Source organism: Trachemys scripta, chromosome 1 (assembly GCF_013100865.1).
Source record: "Trachemys scripta elegans isolate TJP31775 chromosome 1, CAS_Tse_1.0, whole genome shotgun sequence".
NCBI lineage: Eukaryota > Metazoa > Chordata > Testudines > Emydidae > Trachemys > Trachemys scripta.
In genome coordinates this window covers 133488907-133513865 of record NC_048298.1, presented here as the reverse complement: position 1 = coordinate 133513865, position 24959 = coordinate 133488907, and the positions used below count along the sequence as shown (strand labels likewise).

Here is a 24959-nt window from a genome sequence, read left to right as displayed (position 1 = left end):
TCCCCAGAAGCAGGGATACCTGGGATAAGTTATCAGCCCAGTTTTGAGGGAAATGCTGAGCTTTAGGTAAAACATAGGCCTGTAGACCTTCAGTTGCTTTATCCCTTTTCTCTGTGATTGCTGTGTCCCTATGGATAAATAAATAATAGCACTGTCCTGAGTCTGGCACTATTCAATGTTTTTGTTAATGACTTGGATGATGGAGTAGAGAATAAATTGATAAAATTTGTGGATGACATCAAGCTGAGAGGGATCGCAAACTCTTTGGAAGACAGGATTAAAATTCAAAATGATCTTGATAAATTGGAGAATTGGTCTGAAATCAGTAAGTTTCAATTCAATAAAGTGCAAAATACTAGATTTAAGAAGGAAAAATCGAATGCAAAAACACCCCCCCCCCCAAAAAAAAAAAACCCAACAAAATAGGGAATAACTGACTAGGCAGCAGTACTGCACAAAACGATCTGGGAGTTATAGTGGATCACAAATTGAAAAGGTGTGATGCTGTTGCGAAAAAGGGAAATGTCATTCTGGCTTGTATTAACAAGAATGTCATATGTAAGACACAAGTAATGGTGCAAGTATGGTGGTACGGTCCAGTATGCCGTACCAGTAAGATATTTATAGCTGTATGGCATATCAGAAAGACACAGGAGGATCCCACCCCTAGCCCTGTCCCCAGCCCTTCCATATAGCTGCGTCCCCTGAGTCCTCCTGCCTGCGGTCTGTACAGCAGATATGTTTATTGAACACTTCTGCCTTTTCTGCATCATTATTAAAATTTTAACCATCTCTATTTGTAATGTACCTACACCAATGTAAGGATTTGTTTGTTTGTGTGTTCCTAGTATACTTAAAAACTCCTTCTTGTTGTTCATAGTCCTGCCAGTCATGGATGTTACCCTGATGTCTTTAGCTTCCCTTATCAGTTTTCTACATAGCATAGCAATCAATATACATTAGAAGTTATCTAAATCCCCCTTTTCCCATTATTTATACCTTGCCTTTTTAGTACTATTGTGGTTTGGTGGCCAAGTGAAGGCAGCAATGAGCTTTATGTCAGTGAAGCATCCTAACTCCTAAAGGCCCATTTATAATTTTCAACCTTCATTGACTTTCTAGGACACATTAAGCCTCGGCTGGTTGGAGGGGACGGTGCCTGCTCAGGACGTGTGGAGATAATACATGGAAACACTTGGACCACAGTCTGTGATTCACACTTTGATCTCAAAGTTGCCAGCGTTATCTGTAATGAACTTGAGTGTGGAATAGCTGTATCTATCCCAGGAGGAGCTCACTTTGGAGAAGGACAAGGAAAGATCTTGACTGAAGAATTCCAGTGTGTGGGGAATGAGTCTCTCCTGCTCTCCTGTCCCAGGAAATTACAAGAAAATCAGATGTGCTCACACACAAATGATGCTAGTGCCATATGCTCACGTAAGAACTCAGCACAATGTCTTTAAAATTCCAATGATGTGTATTCTAGATTAGGGCCAAGCAATGTACTGATCTCACTGTGTAGGGAGCTGGTTTGGATAGGGTTGGATCAAAAACCCAAACAAGCCAAGATAATGAAAAAGAGATCAATGCCCCCTGACTTTCCTTTCTTTAACTATTTGGTATAAAATAGTTCCAAGGCTCCCTTTCTAAACCCCTTCTCCCTTCGGCACACAGGGTTCCGGCTGGTGAATGGCAGCACAGCATGCTCAGGGAGGGTGGAGATCCAGGTTCTTGGTGTCTGGAGAACCCTCTGTGATTCACGCTGGGATTTACTGGATGCCAATGTTCTCTGTCATCAGCTTGACTGTGGATTCGCTGTATCAGCCCCAGGAGGAGGGTATTTTGGGAAGGGAACTGGCTCTGTCTGGACAGACACATTTCACTGCAAAGGGACTGAAACCCATTTGGGCCATTGCCCTGTTACTGCTCTGGGGGCCTCTCAGTGCTCACACGACAATGATGCCAGTGTGATTTGCTCAGGTAAGTGCAGGAGAAATGCTGGATTAAGGACACCTGCCCGTCAGTGTGTGACACTGCTCCCAGAGCAGGGGAACCTCAGGGCACAGCAAGGGGAGGGGGAGCTAGATTCTAAACCACACATAATGATAGTAAATATATTAAACACAAAATTAAAGTAAATAATATTATTACAGGAAAGCCCTGGATTTTCCAGGAAGAGCTTTAGTCAGCAACTCTGTCCTTATGCAGGGCAGCGGAGCAGGGGCAGCACTTTGCCCCTTGGGTTACATAAATGTCATCAATTCATTGGCCCCATCCTTCTCCAAATCACTGCTAAAGTAATTAGAGGGGGCGCTAGTAGCAACCGCCAATATAGAGGTTGCTTCACAATTTCTATTATAAAATATTCTCGACGGCTTTGAGAAGCTCTCGTGCCTTCATTGTTTGCAGCAGGCCTTTGCAGTTTGGGAAGGGGTCAGTGTGGGGCCAAGAATGTTCCTCCACCTACTCCAGTGAAATTCCTTCCATTTTGGCTGAACTATAAATTGCTGAAAATGACCATTTCCCTTCTCTCACTTGAGTTCCTGAGGGCATTTTTGGTAGCACACCACAGAGAAAGTAGCACCTTATCTCAATTTGTATTTTTTAATTACCTTTTTTCACATCTTTCCAGTTAAAAAAAAAAACACAAAAAATTTCCCCCCTGCTTTATTACACTTTTTAACTTTTTTCTAATGTTTTAAGGTGGAAGAAAAGATGAAACAATAGAAAGGGGAAGGAAGGGGAAAAACCTGTAAACCCAAAAACTGAAAAGGAAAATTGAAGGTTTAATTTTCCAAAAGTTGAAATAAATCAACATTTTAGTTAGAATCTAAACAAAAATTCTCATTCCATTTCCACATGCCAATATCTCGGACCTGTTTAAAAACTGAAATACTGCATTTGAAATACTTGTGGGTTGTCGACAACCTCTAATATTTACCTTACATAAAAATAAAAATAAATCCTTAAACAGTCAAAGCCAAATGCTCAAGAATTAGGAAATAGCAGTGTTAAGGTTACCCATGTAATATTAAGTCAGCTCCCATCCCTCCCTTGTGTGTATAAATTATGATACAATCTAATTTCATGCACACATCCTATTATTCCCCCTACACACACACACACACACACACACACACACACACACACAAGGTTGGGGCTCAGGGGATGAGGGAGTTGTTAAATATTTCCTTTTATCTCATCATTCAATATGCGATCCAGGGCCTTATTTACTATACGTACCATACAAACACTGCACAGCATACAGACATTAATTTCTTCATGGGCTTTTTTAGGGTGCTCATCACCATAGTATCAGAGTGCACCACAGACATGAATGAATTTGTCTTCATAACACCCTGGGAAATAGCACCATTATTATGCCCATTTCAGAAGTGACTTAGACACTTAGAAGTCCAAGAATAAGATTTTCAAAAGTGCCTAAGTGACTTAGGGACTTAAATCCCATTTTTTCGAGTAACGCAGGAGCCGAAGAACCATGGAGACTTCAACCTCTTGTTGCCTAAGTCACTTCTGAAAATGGCACTTAGGCTCCTACATTAGTTAGGTTCTTCTGAAAATTTTACATAGAATGATTAAAACCAAAATTCCAAACTTGTTACTTATTTGGGGTGATTGGGCACCAACCTGTGACACTCAGGGCCAGATTCTTCAGAGTACTCACCATATCTTGGATTCAAAGAACTGTCCAGACATTAATAAACCTTCACAAACTCCAGGGAAGCAGGTGGGTAAGTATTATTATTAGCTCTGATTTACAGATGGTGAAACTGAGAGAGAAAAGCAAAGTGACTTGCCCAAGGCCCCCCAGTGAGTCAGCAGCAGAGCCAGGATAAAATTCAGTATTTTGACTCACAGCCCTGTGCTCATCCCCCCTCCCCCCCACACACACACACTCACTGCCTGACTGCAGAGGAGCTGAGTAGCCACATCTTGTCTTGACCCTAGCAGCAGTTGAGAGTGCTCAGTACTTCTGAAACTCACACTGCATAAAAACTGGCTTAAGAGACCTGCTCAGCATCACCTGTGAAATCTGTGACAGAATCAGGAATAGAACTGAGTTCTACTGAATGAGGGTCACTGCTCTTAACAAGATCATCCTAGTTCTTCCTGCGCTCCCCTGCTCATTCTCTACAGGCCTTCCAGTTTCTAAAGTGAATGAGGCAGGGGTTGTACAGGCAACAGCCTGATTCTGCACAACCCTGATTTATCCATCCTGGGCACTGAAAGTGGCAGGGGCCCTGTGGAAAAAAATAATTCACTAGAAAACTTAATTTTAATGGCTAGACAATCTGGTTCCCTTATGGCTAAATGGAGCGCATCTTCTGGGTCTGGGTCATAGATCCACAGAGTTTTGAAACACAAAGAGGTCATTGTGATCTTCTGCTTCTCCCCTCACCAAAGCGACCCCTCCTGCTTAATGAAGTTTGCAGCTCCCCTCTCTGCCTCATCTTCAAATCCATGTACAGTGTCTCCATAGGGCTTCTTGACTGGCCGGTCCTGAGACTGGTACTACGATCCTTACAGAAAAACTTACTGGAGAAGCCCTGCATTTAAACCTTCTTCCTAATAATGTACATGTAGCTTCCAGGACTGTCTCCCACAGAGCCCAGTGTCACTGGTAACATTACACACCATGACTAAGCCTACAGGGTCCTGCCCATCATTCAAGGAAAGTGTGGGCCCCTTACTGAATGAGAGAGGCAACCTAGTGACCGAAGATGTGGAAAAAGCTAATGTACTCAATGCTTTTTTTGCCTTCGTCTTCACGAACAAGGTTAGCTCCCAGACTGCTGCACTGGGCAGCACAATATGGGGAGAAGGTGACCAGTCCTCTGTGGAGAAAGAAGTGGTTCAGGACTATTTAGAAAAACTGGACGTGCACAAGTCCATGGGGCCGGATGCGCTGCATACGAGGGTGCTAAAGGAGTTGGCGGATGAGATTGCAGAGCCATTAGCCATTATTTTTGAAAACTCATGGCGATCGGGGGAGATCCCAGATGACTGGAAAAAGGCTAATGTAGTGCCCATCTTTAAAAAAGGGAAGAAGGAGGATCCGGGGAACTACAGGCCAGTCAGCCTCACCTCAGTCCCTGGAAAAATCATGAAGTAGGTCCTCAAAGAATCAATTATGAAACACTTAGAGGAGAGGAAAGTGATCAGGAACAGTCGGCATGGATTCACCAAGGGGAAGTCGTGCCTGACTAACCTAATTGCCTTCTATGATGAGATAACTGGCTCTGTGGATGAGGGGAAAGCAGTGGATGTGTTATTCCTTGACTTTAGCAAAGCTTTTGATACAGTCTCCCACAGTATTCTTGCCGCCAAGTTAAAGAAGTATGGGCTGGATGAATGGACTGTAAGGTGGATAGAAAGCTGGCTAGATCGTCGGGCTCAACAGGTAGTGATCAATGGCTCCATGTCTAGTTGGCAGCCGGTTTCAAGCGGAGTGCCCCAAGGGTCGGTCCTGGGGCTGGTTTTGTTTAATATCTTTATTAATGATCTGGAGGATGGTGTGGACTGCACTCTCAGCAAGTTTGCAGATGACACTAAACTAGGAGGCGTGGTAGATACACTAGAGGGTAGGGATTGGATACAGAGGGACCTAGACAAATTAGAGGATTGGGCCAAAAAAAACCTGATGAGGTTCAACAAGGACAAGTGCAGAGTCCTGCACTTAGGACGGAAGAATCCCATGCACTGCTACAAACTATGGACCGAATGGCTAGGTAGCAGTTCTGCAGAAAAGGACCTAGGGGTCACAGTGGACGAGAAGCTGGATATGAGTCAACAGTGTGCTCTTGTTGCCAAGAAGGCTAACGGCATTTGGGGCTGTATAAGTAGGGGCATTGCCAGCAGATCGAGGAACGTGATCGTTCCCCTTTATTCGACATTGGTGAGGCCTCATCTGGAATACTGTGTCCAGTTTTGCGCCCCACACTACATGAAGGATGTGGAAAAATTGGAAAGAGTCCAGCGGAGAGCAACAAAAATGATTAGGGGTCTGGAGCACATGACTTATGAGGAGAAGCTGAGGGAACTGGGATTGTTTAGTCTGCAGAAGAGAAGAATGAGGGGGGATTTGATAGTAGCCTTCAACTACCTGAAGGGGGGTTCCAAAGAGGATGGAGCTCGGCTGTTCTCAGTGGTGGCAGATGACAGAACAAGGAGCAATGGTCTCAAGTTGCAGTGGGGGAGGTCCAGGTTGGATATTAGGAAACACTATTTCACTAGGAGGGTGGTGAAGCACTGGAATGCGTTACCTAGGGAGGTGTAGGAGTCTCCTTCCTTGGAGGTTTTTAAGGCCCGGCTTGACAAAGCCCTGGCTGGGATGATTTAGTTGGGCAGTTTGAGCAGGGGGTTGGACTAGATGACCTCTTGAGGTCCCTTCCAACCCTGATATTCTATGATTCTATGATTTCTCCACACCAATCATGATTTTATAGACCTCTAGCATATCCCCCGAGTCATCTCTTTTCCAAGCTGAGAATTCCCAGTTTTATTAATCTTTCTTCTTAGCTGCTGGAAGGAGAATCCCTTCTAAGTAAAAACACCTGGTCCCTTCCTTACGAGTGCCATCTGCCCCGATCCCATCTGCCCTTCCCGAGGGCCTGTGGTATCCAGTTTTAGCCATGAGTCTCCTCGGAAAGCCCCAAATCTACTCTCTTCCCTTACACTACACTAGCTGCATGCAGGCATTCTCCTGCCCAGTCTTAGGGCTAACTCCTGGCTCCGTTGAAGTCAATGAAGGTTTTACCATTACCTTCAGGGGGCCAGGATTTCACTCTTAGCCTTAAAATTTTATTTGACTACCAAGATATTTGAGCTGTTTGGATCCAGTGCACACACACTGCACCCATCAGGTTGCCATACTAGTACATACTGTACCTGACACAGACAGTGCGTGCGCCCTGCACTGACTCTGCTCTTGTCTTTTACCATTGTCAGTGTCTTCTGGCTGCACCTGGGTCTGAACTCGGTGAGTAATTCCTAACTTACCACCTTGCTGTAGGACTCATTGATTCTTTGACACACACAAACACTGAGATTCACAACCCAAGGGAGTCACAATATTCACCAACAGAGAATGTCTCCTTCCCCGCCCTACACACAACCTGCTTAGTGTGGTGTGAATTGATCAGCTGGAATCTCACATTGGGCTCAGAGATGACACCACACTTCAGGGGACAGCTCCAGTCAGAACCATGAGTGCTAGGAACTGTCTCACACTAAAAGCTCCTGCACTGGATCCAGGTGAACCAAGAAAGTTGCCACCTACTGAGCAAAGATCAGAGGGAACTAAGGGAATTTACCAACAATAACCCATTGCTGACCACCGTGAACCCTGCTCTTCCACTGGCCAAACTGCCTCAAGGCAGACTTGCCTAAATCACTCATGACCCACCTGCTAAGTGCTTGTGCAGACACCATTCACTGGCTTCCAGGCATTTAAACCTGGATAAAGTGACTAAGACTTCAGCAGCCATTCCACCACCACACACAGAGACTTCAGGAATTCCCTCACTCACTCATTTACCGGGTCTGCTGACAAGCCCTGCTGGCAAGCTCAGCGTGTTACAATCCTTATAGCAGCTTCACTTAGAGATTCAAAAGAGAAAGTTTCTTCTGACAGAGGTTGTTCCATTTAACACTGTGACACGCTCCAATCATTGGGTGTTAACCTTCTTATTGAGAAACAGTCCATAATTTCATGCACACTCTGTATTATTTCTAGTGTATAACAGGGAGTGTTATTCAGTGTATTTCCCATCTCTCCTGAGCCCAGGTCGCTCTGAATCACTCAGACTGCTGAATGGAGAGAGCCGGTGCGATGGGACAGTTGAGATTTCCCTCCATGGTGTGTGGAGCAGAGTGCTGGATGACCAGTGGGACATGACCAATGCCAGTGTGGTGTGCAGGCAGCTCCAGTGCGGAGCCGCTGAGAAAACTTATAACCCCCGTAAGTCTCAGCGAGGAACGGGCCCCGTGGGGCTGAGAAGTGTCCAGTGTGCAGGAAATGAGACTCGTCTGACTCTCTGTGACAACTCCACGTCTGAAATAGCCCAGCCAGGAATTGCTGAGGACGTTGGTGTTGTTTGCTCAGGTGATTCATTTCTAAATCTCACAGACATTCTCTGTTGAGTAGGAAAATACATATTAACAGCTGGGATCTATCCCTGCAGGGAGCCGGCAGATCAGACTGGTGAATGGGACAGGTCGCTGTGCTGGGAGAGTGGAGATTTATTACAATGGCAGCTGGGGGACAGTCTGTGATGATTCCTGGGATCTGTCAGACTCCAATGTTGTTTGCAAACAACTGGGATGTGGACACGCCATCAATGCAACTGTCTCTGCTCATTATGGGCAAGGATCTGGGCAGATCTGGCTGGATGATGTGAACTGCTCTGGGAATGAATCCGATCTCTGGGCGTGTCCTTCCAGGGCCTGGGGCCAGCACAACTGCAGACACAAAGAGGATGCGGGAGTTCTTTGCTCAGGTCTGTTCTGTGAATGCTTTTGTTTAGACTGGTTACCAGGCAATTTAATTGAGGGGACAGATTTTAAGGAGATCGCTGAGAATGATACTCTCCCTGACTGTCTCTGCCTCCCTTCCCTTGTGTAACTACCTACCAGGGTTACCATTAGAAAGTCCTCAGCTCACATCCAGAGGTATTGGAGATATTGCAATATTTCCCTAATGTTAGAATGCTGCATCTCAGGTATCTGAAGGAGGCTGTATCATGGAAACCAGTGACTGTGGCTCCTAGTGGATAAATAACTGAACATGAGCTCCCATGTTCCAGTGCCGTTGTGGCAAAACGGGCTAATGCGAACCATGGATGTATAAACAGGGGAGTAGTGAGTAGGAGTGGGGACTAAATTTTACTGTTGTATATGGCAATGGTGAGACAGATACTGGAATACTGTGTCCAGTTCTGATGTCCACAAAAATTGGAGAGGGAGCAGAGAAGAGCCACAAAAGTGATCTGATGAATAAAAGCCTTACGGTGAGAGATTTAAGATGCTGAATCTATTCAGCTTATCAAAATGATCAAGAGGTAACTTGATTACAGTGCATAAGTTCCATCACAAGGAGAACATACACTTACTAAAGGGCTCTTTAATCTAATGGAGGAAGGCAGAACAAGAGTCGATGGCTGGAAGCTGAAACCAGACAAATTCACATCAGAAATAAGGCCCAGGTTTTTAACAGGGAGGGTGATTAACCATCAGAACAAACTACCAGGGAAATGGTGCATTCTGCATCTCTTGAAGTCTTCCTGTCTAGACCGGATGCCTTTCTGGAAGCGATGCTTAAGTCAAACTCAAGTTATTAGGCTCTATGCAGCTGTTTTACAGAAGGTCAAACTATTTGTTCTCATGATCCCTGTCACGCTGTCTGGAGTGGCTCACGGCTCTGAGTGCCCACCTCAGGGCAGATGGTGAGAAACAAGGCAACACCCCGAACTGGTGGTGTGTTCTCTAATTAGGTTTCACCAAGACAGTAACAGATGTGAACTCCTGGACCAACGTTCCCTCTATTTTTTACATCCATGTGCGGAATGAATTTTCTTATGTGCATCAGTATAGAGGTGATGTGTGGCGGGGTTGCCGCCGAGGGGTTTGGAGTGTGGGAGATGTGAACTCCTGGATCACTATATCAATCTTACCATGGAGTCACAGACAGTCCCCTTAGACTCTCCAGTCTATCTTGCCACCCACACAAACTGGACTTAGTGATAATTGGTCACTTACACCACAAATCACACCACATTCAGGTTGCTTCCAGTCTCAAGAGTCCAGTCACTTACCTCAGATCAGTTGGTACCCTAGATCTTACATTGAAGACAATGCCTGTAGCCAATCCTATAATAAACCATATACACATTTATTAACTAGGGAAAGGAAATAAAGGGGTTATTTATAGATTAAAGCAAGCAAACATCTACACACAAATGAGTTGCCATTTACATCCTAGGAGTGACAGAGTTGTAATGATCTGTCAGTTCCAAATGTCCTTCAGCGCTGACCCAGGGGTAACCCCTTGGGGTCTCTGGCTTCAGTTTGATGTCTCTAGCCCTGTCATAGTTCAAACAGCCAAAAAGATGAAAAATCCTCATATCTACCATTTTTATTTCCCTCTTCCAGCCTTCAAAGCTATGGGACGAGGCCTTCTGCATGTGCTGCTCCCTGGGTGCGATAAGGCCATTAACCAATCCTGTATATTGTGATGATCCTTGATGGCCCATCTGGTTTTGATAGTCCTTGGGGATGGATGGGGGCATGATTCCTGTGCCTGAGTACATAATTTCAGAGAAAACATTTTCAAACTTATAAAGCAAAACTTACATATTTTCTTGTAGCATGGACCACAGACATTACCAGTGAGATTAATGCCTGCAGCAACTAACCACCATTTCATAGAGTCTAAACACTAAGTACATTCTTACAAGACTAACACCTGTTTCGAGCAAAACAAACATACAGATGACCTCCATGGATGTGGAGATGGTCTCCAGTTACAAGATTGTCAGTTCTCAGCTAATGCCTGCAGCCTTGGCTGGACATTGGCATCTGGCCTGCCCATGTCTCAATCCTCTCTGGCCTTAATCTATTACAATCTGTATGGATTTGCTGGTAAATGGTGGCCTTCAAGAGATGCCCTCTGTATTTCTAAGGGGCCTGTGGGCTCTAAAAGAGTCTCTGATTCTTGGAGTGCTTCTGACACTTGCTCCTGCAGAATGATGCACAGGATTGTTAGCAATTGCTGGGATTTCACTCTTCATGCCCCAGTTCATTTCAGAATCAGATGATTTAAATTCCCTTTTTGTGCATTTCCTTCTAGAATTCACAGATCTAAGGCTGGTGAGCGACAGTGACTGTGCTGGGCGGCTGGAGGTTTTCTACAATGGGACGTGGGGCAGTGTTTGCTCCAATGGGATGTCTAGAGTCATCGCAGCAATTGTCTGCAAACAGCTGAACTGTGGAGATGGAGGGCAGATTGAAAGAGAATTTGAATATGGAGCAGGTTCTGGTCCCATGTGGCTGGACCATATTGCATGCGGTGAGCAGCACAGCTCCCTCTGGCTGTGCCTGTCAGAGCCCTGGAATCCAAAATCATGTGATGACCGAGCTGACGAGACCCATATTTCTTGCACTGGTAATTCTGAAACTAGCTGCACGTGTGCGTGCAAAACACATATACATGATGTGTTTAATTAATTGAAGGATCAGGATAGAACTTGTTGTTGTTCACATCTCAGTGTAGACAGATGTAAATTCTCAACACAAGATACAAACATATTTTCACAGTCTTTTATAGGAATAAGCATTTTTCTGATTAACAACAAACATGGAAGTTAATCAATTAATTATAAAAGAGACCCGTGTTATACAGTGTGATAAGGCAGTGTGAGATCCTAGAAAAGCCTCTCCCTAGAGACCGTCATTAGGCAGCTCTGTGGTTATTAATCCTTTTGGGATGAACAATCAGAGATGGGCCCAGGCTGTGCAGTTTGTGTCAAGACTGGAATCCCCCACAAGTCTATGTGCATGTCGGCCTGTGTGTCTGAGTAACAGCTGAAGAGCAAATTAATTAGGTATGAAATGACCTAAAGTTCACATTTCAGTTCATACAGTGCTGAAATTAGGGGTTTAAAATACAGATAAATTCTACTCCCACATCACACACAACCCAGTGCATTCACCTCGGCTTTTTCTCTCCATAGGAAAAAAAGCAAAACCAACTCAGACCCTGTTTGCCGAATGCCCAAACTCTCCAAGCTGCACAGGTATCTCTGCTTCTCACTGTCTCACTCTTGATCCCTAAGGACTTTTCCAGCTGTCCCAGTAACATGTGAGGTTTCTGCATTTCCAGACCAGGAGAAGTTACGTGTCATGGGAGGAGAGGACAGATGCTCGGGGAGAGTGGAGGTTTGGTACCATGGCTCCTGGGGAACAGTTTGTGATGACTCCTGGGACATGGCGGATGCTAATGTTGTGTGTAAACAACTGGGCTGTGGATCTGCTGTATCTGCCCCGGGCGAGGCTGCATTCGGTGAGGGGACTGGTCCCATCTGGGTGGAGAAGCTGAACTGCAGAGGGACAGAGTCATCTCTCTGGGACTGTCCTGCCAAGCCCTGGGGTGAGAGCAACTGTGGTCATAAGGAAGATGTTGCAGTGAATTGCTCAGGTGAGTGACAGGAGATGTTTCTGTTACATGCTGTAATTTTCAGGAAGGACGATGGATCAGACCACCCGCTATCCATTTGGTCCCAGACCAGGCCCTCCCATCTCCTGTGTGCAGGACCATCATGGATGCTATGGGGTGGAACCTTTGTGGGGTCAGATTGGCTCAGGCATCAGCCCACATAGCCCCTGCATCCATCACAGGCCCCAGTGTGCTGGTTTGTTACTAGAGTCCTCATTGCTGCACAGAGCACAAGGGACTTGGGCCCTAAATCACTAACGAACAGGCCTTGTGCTGCTGTGAGCGAGTTTGCAGAGGTGACAGCTGGGGACAACCAGGGACTCTTAGTGGTGAGGTTCCCCCGGGGAACAAACACGTCACCTCCCCCTTGCTCCAGGCTCTAACTCTCCTCCCTTTCCCTTTGCAGGTCTGACAGAGAGGACAGATTACCCAAATACGCCAGGTAAGCATCCCCCTCCTCCCATCAAGGGTTACATTCCCCTGGGGCTGGGTCACAGAGGAGGAGCTGGAAGCTGCAGCCTGAGGGAAGGAGCTCCTTTCCCTGGCCTGTGACATCTGAGGGCGAATGACACCCGGGTGGGAGCTGCAGGCCCTGCTGAGCAGGATGATTCCTGTCTCTGGCTCCAGCTGACAGGGCAGGGCCCATGATTTAAACAGTCCCCTGTGAGCTGCCCCCATGGAGCACAGACTGTGTCCCAGCCCATTACCCTCTTGTCCTGGGCCATGCAGTGAGTGACTGGGGAGAATAATCTCTCCCTTTTGCATGCTCATTTCCATCCAGCTTCCCCGCACCACCCTCTAATTGACAGTTGGAGAGTCATGGTACCTGTGGTCGTCTGCATTATCCTGGGGGCCCTGCTCTGTCTGGTCTTAATCATCTTGGGGGCACAGGTGCAAAGTGCCAGGGCACAGCGCAGAGGTGGGTGCTGATTGGTGTCACTGTGTGAAATGCCTCTGCTATAGCAGGGGGGCTGCAAGGTGTCAGAGTGAGGGGTGATACCAGGCTGGGTGGGGTGGATGAGGGTGCCTAACTCCTCTCTCATTTAATATTTCATTAACTATGGCAGTGGAACAGCCCAGCCATGAAATCTGGAGATGATACTAGCTAGGGAGCATCACAGTTTCAGAGAAGCTGCATCTGTATTCCCCCCACCCACCCTCCGGTGATCCACTCCAGGAGTGCCTACTCAGGTCTCCAGCCATCACCCCTCTCTGGGTGGGAACCCCCTGTCCCATCTCCTTGTGGTGTTTAATGCTGTATAAAAATTGAGCTGTGGTAAATAGTTGTGAAGAGACTGATCCAGTAGAAAAGACAATCTTAGGAAGGAGAAGTGCGGGAAAGGAGCATTATACTGTATTGTACTGAAAGCTGGCACTTATAGAGGATTTTACATCTATAACACACATACAAACATTAGCTACCAGCTCCTTGGGAAGAAGATAGAGAATGGGATTGTCATCAACATACACGTAACATTCACAACTTTGCAGTAAGACAATGACTATAATCAGATCTCATGCTTCAGGGCTTCATCCAGTCACCTGCCTGGGTCAGGATGGAATTCTGGGAAGGCCCATATTTGTGTTTTGTTTTGTTTCTTGCCCTCCTCTTAAGCATCAGACATTAGCTAATGAGGGAGCTGTGACACTGAATGGGCTGGACCAGCGCTCTGAGGTGCTACAGAGAAACCTCTTTCTAAGATCTCTGGCTGGTGTGTCTTTTCCACATGCTCAGGGTCAAACCGATTGTCAGATTTGGGGTCAGGAAGGAATTTCCCCCCAGGGCAGATTGGCAAAAAGGGACCTGGGGGCATTTTCATCTTCCTCTGAAGCATGGAGCATGGATCGCCTGCCAGGATTATCTAGGCATCTCTCACCTAGTCAGTTCCCTGCCATTGCAGGGGCCTTGGCCTTTGGTGGTACCTTCGTCGCTCCTGCTTTCTGCCTGTCGCACACAAGAGCTTATTCTACTGAGGACTGAAATGCTTTAGTCTAAGTGCATCTTTGGACTCAAACCTACGGGTATCTGGGTGAAATGCAGTGGCCTGTGCTATACAGGAGGTCAGACTAGATGTTCTAATGGTCCCATCTGGCCTTAAAGTCTATGAAAAAAAAGTGTTATCACCATTTTGCAGATAAGTATCAGGGGGTAGCCGTGTTAGTCTGTATCTACAAAAACAACAAAGAGTCTGGTGGCACCTTAAAGACTAACAGATTTATTTGGGCATAAGCTTTCGTGAGTAAAAACCTCACTTCTTCGGATGCATAGAGTGAAAGCTACAGATGCAGGCATTATATACTGACACATGGAGAGCAGGGAGTTACTTCACAAGTGGCGAACCAGTGTTGACAAGGCCAATTCAATCAGGGTGGATGTAGTCCACTCCCAATAATAGAGGAGGAGGTGTCAATTCCAGGAGAGGAAAAGCTGCTTCTGTAGTGAGCCAGCCACTCCCAATCCCTATTCAAGCCCAGATTAATGGTGTTGAATTTGCAAATGAATTTTAGTTCTGCTGTTTCTCTTTGAAGTCTGTTTCTGAAGTTTTTTTGTTCAATGACAGTGACTTTTAAATCTGTGATAGAATGACCAGGGAGATTGAAGTGTTCACTTACTGGCTTGTGTATGTTACCATTCCTGATGTCCGATTTGTGTCCATTTATTCTTTTGCGGAGGGACTGTCCGGTTTGGCCAATGTACATGGCAGAGGGGCATTGCTGGCACATGATAGCATATATGACATTAGTGGATGTGCAGGTGAATGAGCCCCTGATGGTGTGGCTGATGTGGTTGGGTCCTCTGATGCTGTTGCCAGAGTAGATATGGGGACAGAGTAGGCAACGAGGTTTGCTACAGGGATAGGTTCCTGGGTTGGTGTTTCTGTGGTGTGGTGTGTAGTTGCTGGTGAGTATTTGCTTCAGGTTGGGGGGTTGTCTGTAAGCAAGGACTGGCCTGCCTCCCAAGGTCTGTGAGAGTGAGGGATCATTTTCCAGGATAGGTTGTAGGTCGTGGATAATGCGCTGGAGAGGTTTTAGCTGGGGGCTGTATGTGATGGCCAGTGGTGTTCTGTTATTGTCCTTGTTGGGCCTGTCCCGTAGTAGGTGATTTCTGGGTACCCGTCTTGCTCTGTCAATCTGTTTCCTCACTTCCCCAGGTGGGTATTGTAGTTTTACGAATGCTTGATAAAGATCTTGTAGGTGTTTGTCTCTGTCTGAGGGGTTGGAGCAAATTCGGTTGTATCTTAGGGCTTGGCTGTAGACAATGGATCGTATGATGTGTCTTGGATGGAAGCTGGAGGCATGTAGGTACGTATAGCGGTCAGTAGGTTTCTGGTATTTTGCAGATAAACACCAGCGTAGGGGAAGAATTATTTAAACTGCTCCAAAGGGGAATAACCAGGAATAATGGGATGAGATTAAAAAGGGAACATTTAAGATGAATGTGAGGAAGCTTCCTGACAGCGAACTAGCCCTGGGAACCATCATCAAAGGGCTGTTATGGAAAGAAGCCCTGTCACTTGGCTCAATTAAATTCCAGCAGTGGGTATGGGCTGTAGTTTTCAGGCTCGCACTAGGCCTGAGGGGGAGGGGCTGGATGATCCCATAGTGTTTCCCATCTCTGGTTTCTATGATCCTGTACAAACCCTGACCTTTGTTTTCAGGTTCCAGAAGACCCTTGGATCCCTTCTCTGAGGCCGTGTACGAGGAGATTGATTATAACCTGATGACAGAGAAGCAGGAAATGTTCAGTCGCTCAGGTCTGTGGGTCTCACTCTTAACAGGGAGCAGATATATAGTGCCCTTTCTATCTGACGCCCTGACCCAGAGTTCAATCACTGCAGCTTCAGCCCTGGGAGCTTGTCGTTGGAGCTGGGCACAAGTTTTCATTACAAAATGTTGTGGTGAAAAATGCAGATTCAGAGACACTGAAACATTTTACAAATTCCTGTCAATTTCACCCAATTGTTCCAAATACACACCGAACAATTCATTTCATTTCAACACTTTCTAAAGAAAACATTTTGTTTGTTCAATTTGATATTACTTTTCCATTAGAAAATTTCTTTAATTTTATCTATAAAAACAAACAAACAAACAAAAATTAACTAATGTCCAAAAGAACACTTTTTTTAAACTTTTACATTTGCCAAAAATTACCAAAAAAAGAGTCATTTTTGGCTCAGTTCAAAACAATGTTGTTGTTTTTTTCCTTTTTTCCCCAATGGCCAGAGAACCAAACCATCTGTTGTTTTTTTTTTTTTTTTTTTTTTCCAGCTCTAGCTGTGGGGGCTGGGTCTGTGGTGAGACCAGCAGTTACTCGTGTAGACTGAGGGAGACGGGCTTCCTTCCCACCATACACTGAGTGTCCCTGTTCTAGGGATGGTTAATGTCACTCTGCCTGTCCTGTAGCCTTGGAGTCTAACCAGTGAGGGGTCAGGAAAGTGATTGTCTGGGGCCAGGCTAAACTATCATTTGAAAACTGCCCTGGAGTACTGGTGCAGGGGATGTTCTGTGCCCCCCTCCCACCACAGCCCCTAGTCTGCTGGGTTGGCTCCCTCCTGCCTCTGAAGCAGAGAGCTCAGCCCAGGAGAGCCTCATGACTTTGAGTCATGGCCCTTTTATCCTTTGTGCTATTTTGTCTCAATGTCTGATGGGAACATCCTGCCCAAGGGCTGTGCTGTGGTGGGGCTCTGGGAACATGCTCAGGGCAATCCCAGCACCACTGCCAAGATGGTTACAGTGAATCACAGACTCTGCTCTGGGCTTCTCTTGCCCTAATCTGGGAACACCATGGAGAGGTGATTGACTGATTCATGAGGGAGGTGAGTATTTATCCTTAAGAAGGAGGAGTCCCCTCTGTGGCTGAGGAGGCCAGGACTATTGTGGAACTTCCCTGGACCAGCAGCCGGAGACGTTCCCTTCACTCACCCCAGCATCTTTCAGGTCAGATTGTAGCACCCCTCAGTCACATTTACCACAGTGACATGGAGATTTCTCTTGGGGACTCTGTGTCAGCCTCTCACCACTCAGAGTCGCTGTGAGTCACCATCTCGTGTAAAAGAAGGAATAGACTGAGGGTATGTCTACACTACGAAATTAGTTCGAATTTATAGAAGCCGGTTTTATTGAAATCGGTTGTATACAGCCGATTGTGTGTGTCCCCACATAAAATGCTCTAGGTGCTCTAGTCGGCGGACCGCGTCCACAGTACGAGGCTAGCGTCGACTTCCGGAGCATTGCACTATGGGTAGCTATCCCACAGCTATCCCACAGTTCCCACAGTCTCCGCCGCCCCTTGGAATTCTGGGTTGAGATCCCAATGCCCGGATGATGCAAAAACAGTGTCGCGGGCGGTTCTGGGTACATGTCGTCAGGCCCCTCCTGCCCCGTCACAGCAACGGCAGACAATAGATTCGCGCCTTTTTACCTGGGTTACCTGTGCAGACAACATACCACGGTAAGCATGGAGCCCGCTCAGCTCAGCTGAGCTCACCGTCACTATATGTCCTCTGGGTGCCGGCAGACGTGGGACTGCATTGCTACACAGCAGCAGCTGCTAACTGCCTTTTGGCGGTAGACGGTGTAGCATGAGTGATAGCCGTGGGGCTGGCAGCCGTAGGGCTGCATTGCACCAGCCCCTTGCCAGGAGATGGTATATTATGACTGGTATCCGTCATCGTCATACTGGAGTGGCTGTCAATCATGGCCACCTGGGCAGACATGCTACTGTTTCGATGATGATGGCTACCAGTCGTATTATACTATTTTCTGCCAATTGCCCAGTATTGTCTGCTAAGCACCCAGAAGAGGCCGAGGGCGATGCTGGGTGCTGGCGGACGTGGGGCTGGCAGACGTGGGGCTGCATTGCTACACAGCAGCAGCCCCTTGCCTTTTGGCAGACGATGGTATATTATGATTGGTAACCATCGTCATCGTACTGCAGAGGCTATCACTCATGCTGCACCGTCGGCTGCCAGCTTAAGATGTAAAAAATAGATTTGTTCTGTATTCATTTGCTTCCCCTTCCTCCGTGAAATCAACGGCCTGCTAAGCCCAGGGTTTTCAGTTTAATCTTTGGGGGGACCATTCTGTGTGACAGTTGTTTGTGTTTCTCCCTGATGCACAGCCATCTTTCTTGATTTTAATTCCCTGTTCCTGTACCTGTACGCCATGTCGTCACTCGGCCCTCCCTCCCTCCCGCCCTCCCTCCTTCTCCTGGTCCATCAGATACTAGTTTCGCGCCTTTTTTCTGACCAGGCGCCATAGCTAGCACTGGGATCATGGAGCCCGCTCAGATCACCGCGGCAATTATGAGCACTATGAACACCACGCGCATTGTCCTGGAGTATATGCAGAGCCAGGACATGCCAAGGCGAAACCCGGACCACCCGAGGAGGCGATTGCAGCGCGGCGAAGAGAGTGATGAGGAAATTGACATGGACATAGACCTCTCACAAGGCACAGGGCCCAGCAATGTGGAAATCATGGTGTCACTGGGGCAGGTTCATGCCGTGGAACGCCGATTCTGGGCCCGGGAAACAATCACAGACTGGTGGGACCGCATCGTGCTGCAGGTATGGGACGATTCCCAGTGGCTGCGAAACTTTCGCATGCGTAAGGGCACTTTCATGGAACTTTGTGACTTGCTTTCCCCTGCCCTGAAACGCCAGGATACCAAGATGAGAGCAGCCCTCACAGTTGAGAAGCGAGTGGCGATAGCCCTGTGGAAGCTTGCAACGCCAGACAGCTACCGGTCAGTCGGGAATCAATTTGGAGTGGGCAAATCTACGGTGTGGGCTGCTGTGATCCAATTTGCCAGGGCAATGAAAGACCTGGTGATAGCAAGGGTAGTGACTCTGGGCAACGTGCAGTCAATAGTGGATGGTTTTGCTGAAATGGGATTCCCAAACTGTGGCGGGGCCATAGACGGAACCCATATCCCTATCTTGTCACCGGAGCACCAAGCCACCGACTACGTAAACTGCAAGGGGTACTTTTCAATGCTGCTGCAAGCCCTGGTGGATCACAAGGGACGTTTCACCAACATCAACGTGGGATGGCCGGGAAAGGTACATGATGCTCGCGTCTTCAGGAACTCTGCTCTGTTTCGAAAGCTCGAGGAAGGGACTTTTTTCCCGGACCAGAAAGTAACCGTTGGGGATGTTGAAATGCCTATCGTGATCCTTGGGGACCCAGCCTACCCCTTAATGCCATGGCTCATGAAGCCGTACACAGGCAGCCTGGACAGGAGTCAGGACCTGTTCAACTACAGGCTGAGCAACTGCCGAATGGTGGTGGAATGTGCATTTGGACGTTTAAAAGCGCGCTGGCGCAGCTTACTGACTCGCTCAGACCTCGGCGAAAAGAATATCCCCATTGTTATTGCTGCTTGCTGTGCGCTCCACAATATCTGTGAGAGTAAGGGGGAGACCTTTATGGTGGGGTGGGAGGTTGAGGCAACTCGCCTGGCCGCTGATTACGCGCAGCCAGACACCAGGGCGGTTAGAGGAGCACAGCAGGGCGCGGTGCGCATCAGAGAAGCTTTGAAAACGAGTTTTGTGACTGGCCAGGCTACTGTGTGAAACTTCTGTTTGTTTCTCCTTGATGAACCCTCCAACCCCCCCCCCCCCCCGACCCGGTTCACTCTACTTCCCTGTAAACCAACCACCCTACCCCACCCTCCCCTCCCGCTTGCAGAGGCAATAAAGTCATTGTTTTTTCACATTCATGCATTCTTTATTAGTTCCTCACAGAAGTAGGGGGATAATTGCCAAGGTAGCCTGGGATGGGTGTGGGAGGAGGGATGGAAAAGGACACACTGCATTTTAAAACTTTAACTCTTATTGAAGGCCAGCCTTCTGATGCTTGGGCGATCATCTGGGGTGGAGTGACTGGGTGGACGGAGGCCCCCCCACCGTGTTCTTGGGCGTCTTGGTGAGGAGGCTATGGAACTTGGGGAGGAGGGCTGTTGGTTACACAGGGGCTGTAGTGGCGGTCTCTGCTCCTGCTGCCTTTCCTGCAGCTCAACCATACGCTCGAGCATATCAGTTTGATGCTCCAGCAGACGGAGCATTGACTCTTGCCGTCTGTCTGCAAGCTGACGCCACCTATCGTCTTCAGCCCGCCACTTGCTCTTTTCATCCCGCCATTCAGCCCGCCACCTCTCCTCTCGTTCATATTGTGCTTTTCTCATCTCCGACATTGACTGCCTCCACGCATTCTGCTGTGCTCTATCAGCGTGGGAGGACATCTGCAGCTCCGTGAACATATCGTCCCTCGTCCTACGTTTTCTCTTTCTAATGTTCACTAGCCTCTGCGAAGGAGAAACATTTGCAGCTGGTGGAGGAGAAGGGAGAGGTGGTTAAAAAAGACACATTTTAGAGAACAATGGGTACACTCTTTCATTACAAGGTCGCATATTTCGGCTTGCAGGCAGCCATGGTAGGCCACAGTGTTTTGGCTTTTTTAACCTTCTTCACATGCGGGAAAGGTTGCAAACAGCAGCGCATTTCCCATATCAAGGATGAATTGGGTTGTCCATTTAAAATGGGTTTTCAATGTAAAAGGAGGGGCTGCGGTTTCCCGGTTAACATGCGGCACAAACACAAGTAAACCACCCCACACACACACACGCACGATTCTCTGGGATGATCACTTCACCCCTCCCCTCCACCGCGTGGTTAACAGCGGGGAACATTTCTGTTCAGAAGAGCAGGAACGGGCGCCTCTGAATGTCCCCTTAATAAAATCACCCCATTTCAACCAGGTGACCGTGAATGATATCACTCTCCTGAGGATAACAAAGAGAGATAAGGAATGGATATTGTCTGCATGCCAGCAAACACCGGGACCATACGCTGCCATGCTTTGTTATGCAATGATTCCAGATTATGTGCTACTGGCCTGGCGTGGTAAAGTGTTCTACCATGGCGGACGGGATAAGGCAGCCCTCCCCAGAAACCTTTTGCAAACGCTTTGGGAGTACATAAAGGAGAGCTTTCTGGAGATGTCCCTGGAGGATTTCCGCTCCATCCCCATACACGTTAACAGACTTTTCCAGTAGACGTACTGGCCGCGATTGCCAGGGCAAATTAATCATTAAACACACTTGCTTTTAAACCATGTGTAATGTTTACAAATATTTACAAAGGTACACTCACCAGAGGTCTCCTGTGTGCCCTGAGGGTCTTGGGTGAGTTCGGGGGTTACTGGTTCCAGGTCCAGGGTCACAAACATATCCTGGCTGTTGGGGAAACCGGTTTCTCCGCTTCCTTGCTGCTGTGAGCTACCTACAGTACCTCCATCCTCATCTTCCTCGTTCCCCGAACCGTCTTTCCTGTGTGTTTCTCCAGTGAGAGAGTCATAGCACACGGTTGGTATAGTGGTGGCTGCACCCCCTAGGATCGCATGCAGCTCCGCGTAGTAGCGGCAAGTTTGCGGCTCTGCCCCGGACCTTCCGTTTGCTTCTCTGGCTTTGTGGTAAGCTTGCCGTAGCTCCTTAATTTTCACACGGCACTGCTGTGTGTCCCTGTTATGGCCTCAGTCCTTCATGGCCTTGGAGATCTTTTCTAATACTTTGCCATTTCTTTTACTGCTACGGAGTTCAGCTAGCACTGCTTCATCTCCCCATATGGCGAGCAGATCCCGTACCTCCCGTTCAGTCCATGCTGGAGCTCTTTTGCAATCCTGGGACTCCATCACGGTTATCTGTGCTGATGAGCTCTGCGTGGTCACCTGTGCTCTCCACGCTGAGCAAACAGGAAATGAAATTCAAACATTCGCGGGTCTTTTCCTGTCTACCTGGTCAGTGCATCTGAGTTGAGAGTGCTGTCCAGAGCGGTCACAATGAAGCACTGTGGGATAGCTCCCGGAGGCCAATAACGTCGAATTCCGTCCACACTACCCCAATTCCGACCCGCAAAGGCCGGTTTTATCGCTAATCCCCTCGTCGGAGGTGGTGTAAAGAAACCGGTTTAAAGGACCCTTTAAGTCGAAAGAAAGGGCTTCGTCGTGTGGACGTGTCCAGGCTTAATTCGATTTAACGCTGCTAAAGTCGACCTAAACCCGTAGTGTAGACCAGGCCTGAGACTGGAAATCCTGCTCCTGGCCCCAGATGTGTTCCCAGTCCCACAGTTCTGCTGTTCTCACTGTGATGAATTTCTGGTTCTCGTCTCTCCAGTCTCCTATTCAGGTGACTCAGTGAGGAAGCTGCAGTATTACACCGGGGACAGCGAGGGGGAAAACGATCCTGGATCAGAACAAGGTAACGGGGGAGGGGCAGACTGAGGCTGAGAGACCCAAATCTGGGCAAGGAACAGAATTTCTATGACACTTTCTGTAATCGCAGCTATTTCCCCTCCCACGGTTCCCAATGTACACAGTTGGGTCTAATCCCATTGAACAGGATTTCTGCCAGAATCTCAGGATGGGAACATGTGACCATCTCCTGAGCACAGAGCCCAGGGAGTGGCTCCCAGTGACCTCCCCAGGTGAGGAGCTGGAGGAGACGGGTCAGTCGCTTTGGGTGGAAGGCGTCAGTGCCCAGCAGGGCTCGTCTCTCACCTCTGAGAGAGACAAGAAGATTGTCCTGTGTTATAATTACAGATGGGCTGAGTCCAACTCACTGATCCGAACGCAACAGAACATTGTGGGTGGGGGGATTTGCAGATTCTGACCCCAGCTCTGGATCTCAGTTTTGGGGCTGGCACCTGTTGCTATAACAGGCAGAAGCAAACCCCTGGATGTGAACTTCCTGGCCTGGGCCCATCTCTAGTTATAAACAGGGCGGCATTTCTACCCCAGCTGCTCTCAAAGGAGTCCATGATTTGGGCCCTTTGGGAGTTTAGCCTGTGGCTGGGGGAGGAGACACTGAGCAGATGAGCCAGTTCTGCTGAGAAGCTGGAGCGCTGCCAAGCTGAGCCCTGGGCTGCCTGAGAGGCTAGTGGAGAACAGGAGCTCACAAAGGATCAGGCCAGTGACCTCCCAGCGGGAGCTTTAATTCCTGCAGAGGGGAGGTTCCCCCTCCCCAGTGTAACAGGAAAATTCAAACCCGTCTGCAGAGATCAGCTGGATTCACACAGGCCGGCTCTGGCCTGGCAGCGCCTCCCAACCTGTTATCTCAGCACAAGCCCAGATCCTGCTCCCACTGAAACACATAAAAGAGCTGCTGTTGGATTCTGCAGGGACAGGATTGGCTCCTAGTTATTTCTGGGACTCAGGTTTCACTGTAGTTCTCTGACTTGTGCCCTTCTCACCATGGGCCCCTGCGACTTCCCCTCTCATGTGCCATGATAAACAGCTCTAGTTATATAGGCCACCTGTGCTGAAGAGACCCTGCTGGTGCCATGGACTGAATGTGGTGTTTGCTGTTCCAGAGAGAGCTTCCCCGGGGGGGTCTCAGATGGATTATGATAACGTGGAGGAGCCTGAGTTGAACGACATCCCCCAGTCTCCAGATGGCCGAGGTGAGGAGTGAATCCTCCTCCTGAAACCAGTGTCACCCTGTCGAAAAACTAAATATGTTTCCCAGTCGGAACAATAATGGTTTGTTAAGAAAACCACAAAGTTCACCCACCAGTATTGTCTATTGGCATAATGCTGGGGGCACTGACCAGGTGCATTCCAAGAGCTGTGTGGAATCCCAGGGGTAGGGAAAAAGAACAGGAGTACTTGTGGCACCTTAGAAACTAACAAATGTATTAGAGCATAAGCTTTCGTGGACTACAGCCCACTTCTTCGGATGCATATAGAGTGGAATAAATATTGAGGAGATATATATATACACACATACTCAATATTTATTCCACTCTATATGCATCCGAAGAAGTGGGCTGTAGTCCACGAAAGCTTATGCTCTAATAAATTTGTTAGTCTCTAAGGTGCCACAAGTACTCCTGTTCTTTCTGAGGATACAGACTAACACGGCTACTACTCTGAAACCTGTCATTATGCAAGGGGTAGGGAAGCGTGTGATGTTCTAGGTCATGACAGAGGCCCATTGCAGGATGGAAGGAGCAATGTGTTCAGGAACTGCCCACGCGGTACTTGGCTCAGGTCACTGCCCTGGGAACCTCACTGCCATGAGCACTAGGGTTACTCACCATTTGTAAAGAGGGCACATCGAAGCAGAGATGTCATCAGTGCTGCAATATTCCCTGCCAGCCTTTCCTGGCACATGTCTATTCCAGCTTATATACATCTGTGTCAGACACACTGGGACAGGGGGGTGGGTGGGACAGAAATTTTACACCCAAGGTCCCACCCTTATTAACCGGCTCAGGTCCCAGTGGTGTCAGTACGTTTGAGCCTGATGGCAGTTTATGGGGTAAACTTTATCAGGAGAACGCATTGAAAAGACATTTTAAAAATAATGTCAAGTTTAGGAAACCGGGAACAAACTCTGGACAATTCCAAGTCATTTACATTTGTAATTATTGAAACCAAATACCTTGTGGAACAATCCCTCTGGACTAGATCCCAGTCACCTCTTTCTAGAACTCCCCGTCCCCTCATCATCTGGGAGCTCTAGGATCCACTCAAGCAGCTATTGAAATGTATCAGATCAATGTGATATGTAAAACCCCTCAAGCTGAGGGTTCCAGAGGAGGACTCCTCTTCCTGCTCTGAGGGTGGAAGTTAATTGCTGAGAGATCCCCAGGGACTAGTGAGGCTGGTGCATCTGCAGCTTTTAGTTTATTTCTACCTTCACTGTGAATATTCTCTTAATTAC

The 24959-nt window shown here is 47.8% G+C and overlaps 1 protein-coding gene across 1 annotated transcript; it reads left to right on the top strand.

Annotated features, from left to right (window-relative positions):
* Nucleotides 1-7728: 7728 nt before the first annotated feature.
* Nucleotides 7729-23705, top strand: LOC117872979 (antigen WC1.1-like; the record flags this gene model as incomplete). Its single annotated transcript, XM_034761948.1, has 9 exons — nt 7729-8125; nt 8205-8519; nt 10868-11182; nt 11751-11813; nt 11900-12214; nt 12639-12674; nt 15892-15987; nt 22410-22493; nt 23605-23705. Coding segments are annotated over 9 exons (1722 nt in total), but the record flags the coding sequence as incomplete, so codon positions are not given.
* Nucleotides 23706-24959: the final 1254 nt, after the last annotated feature.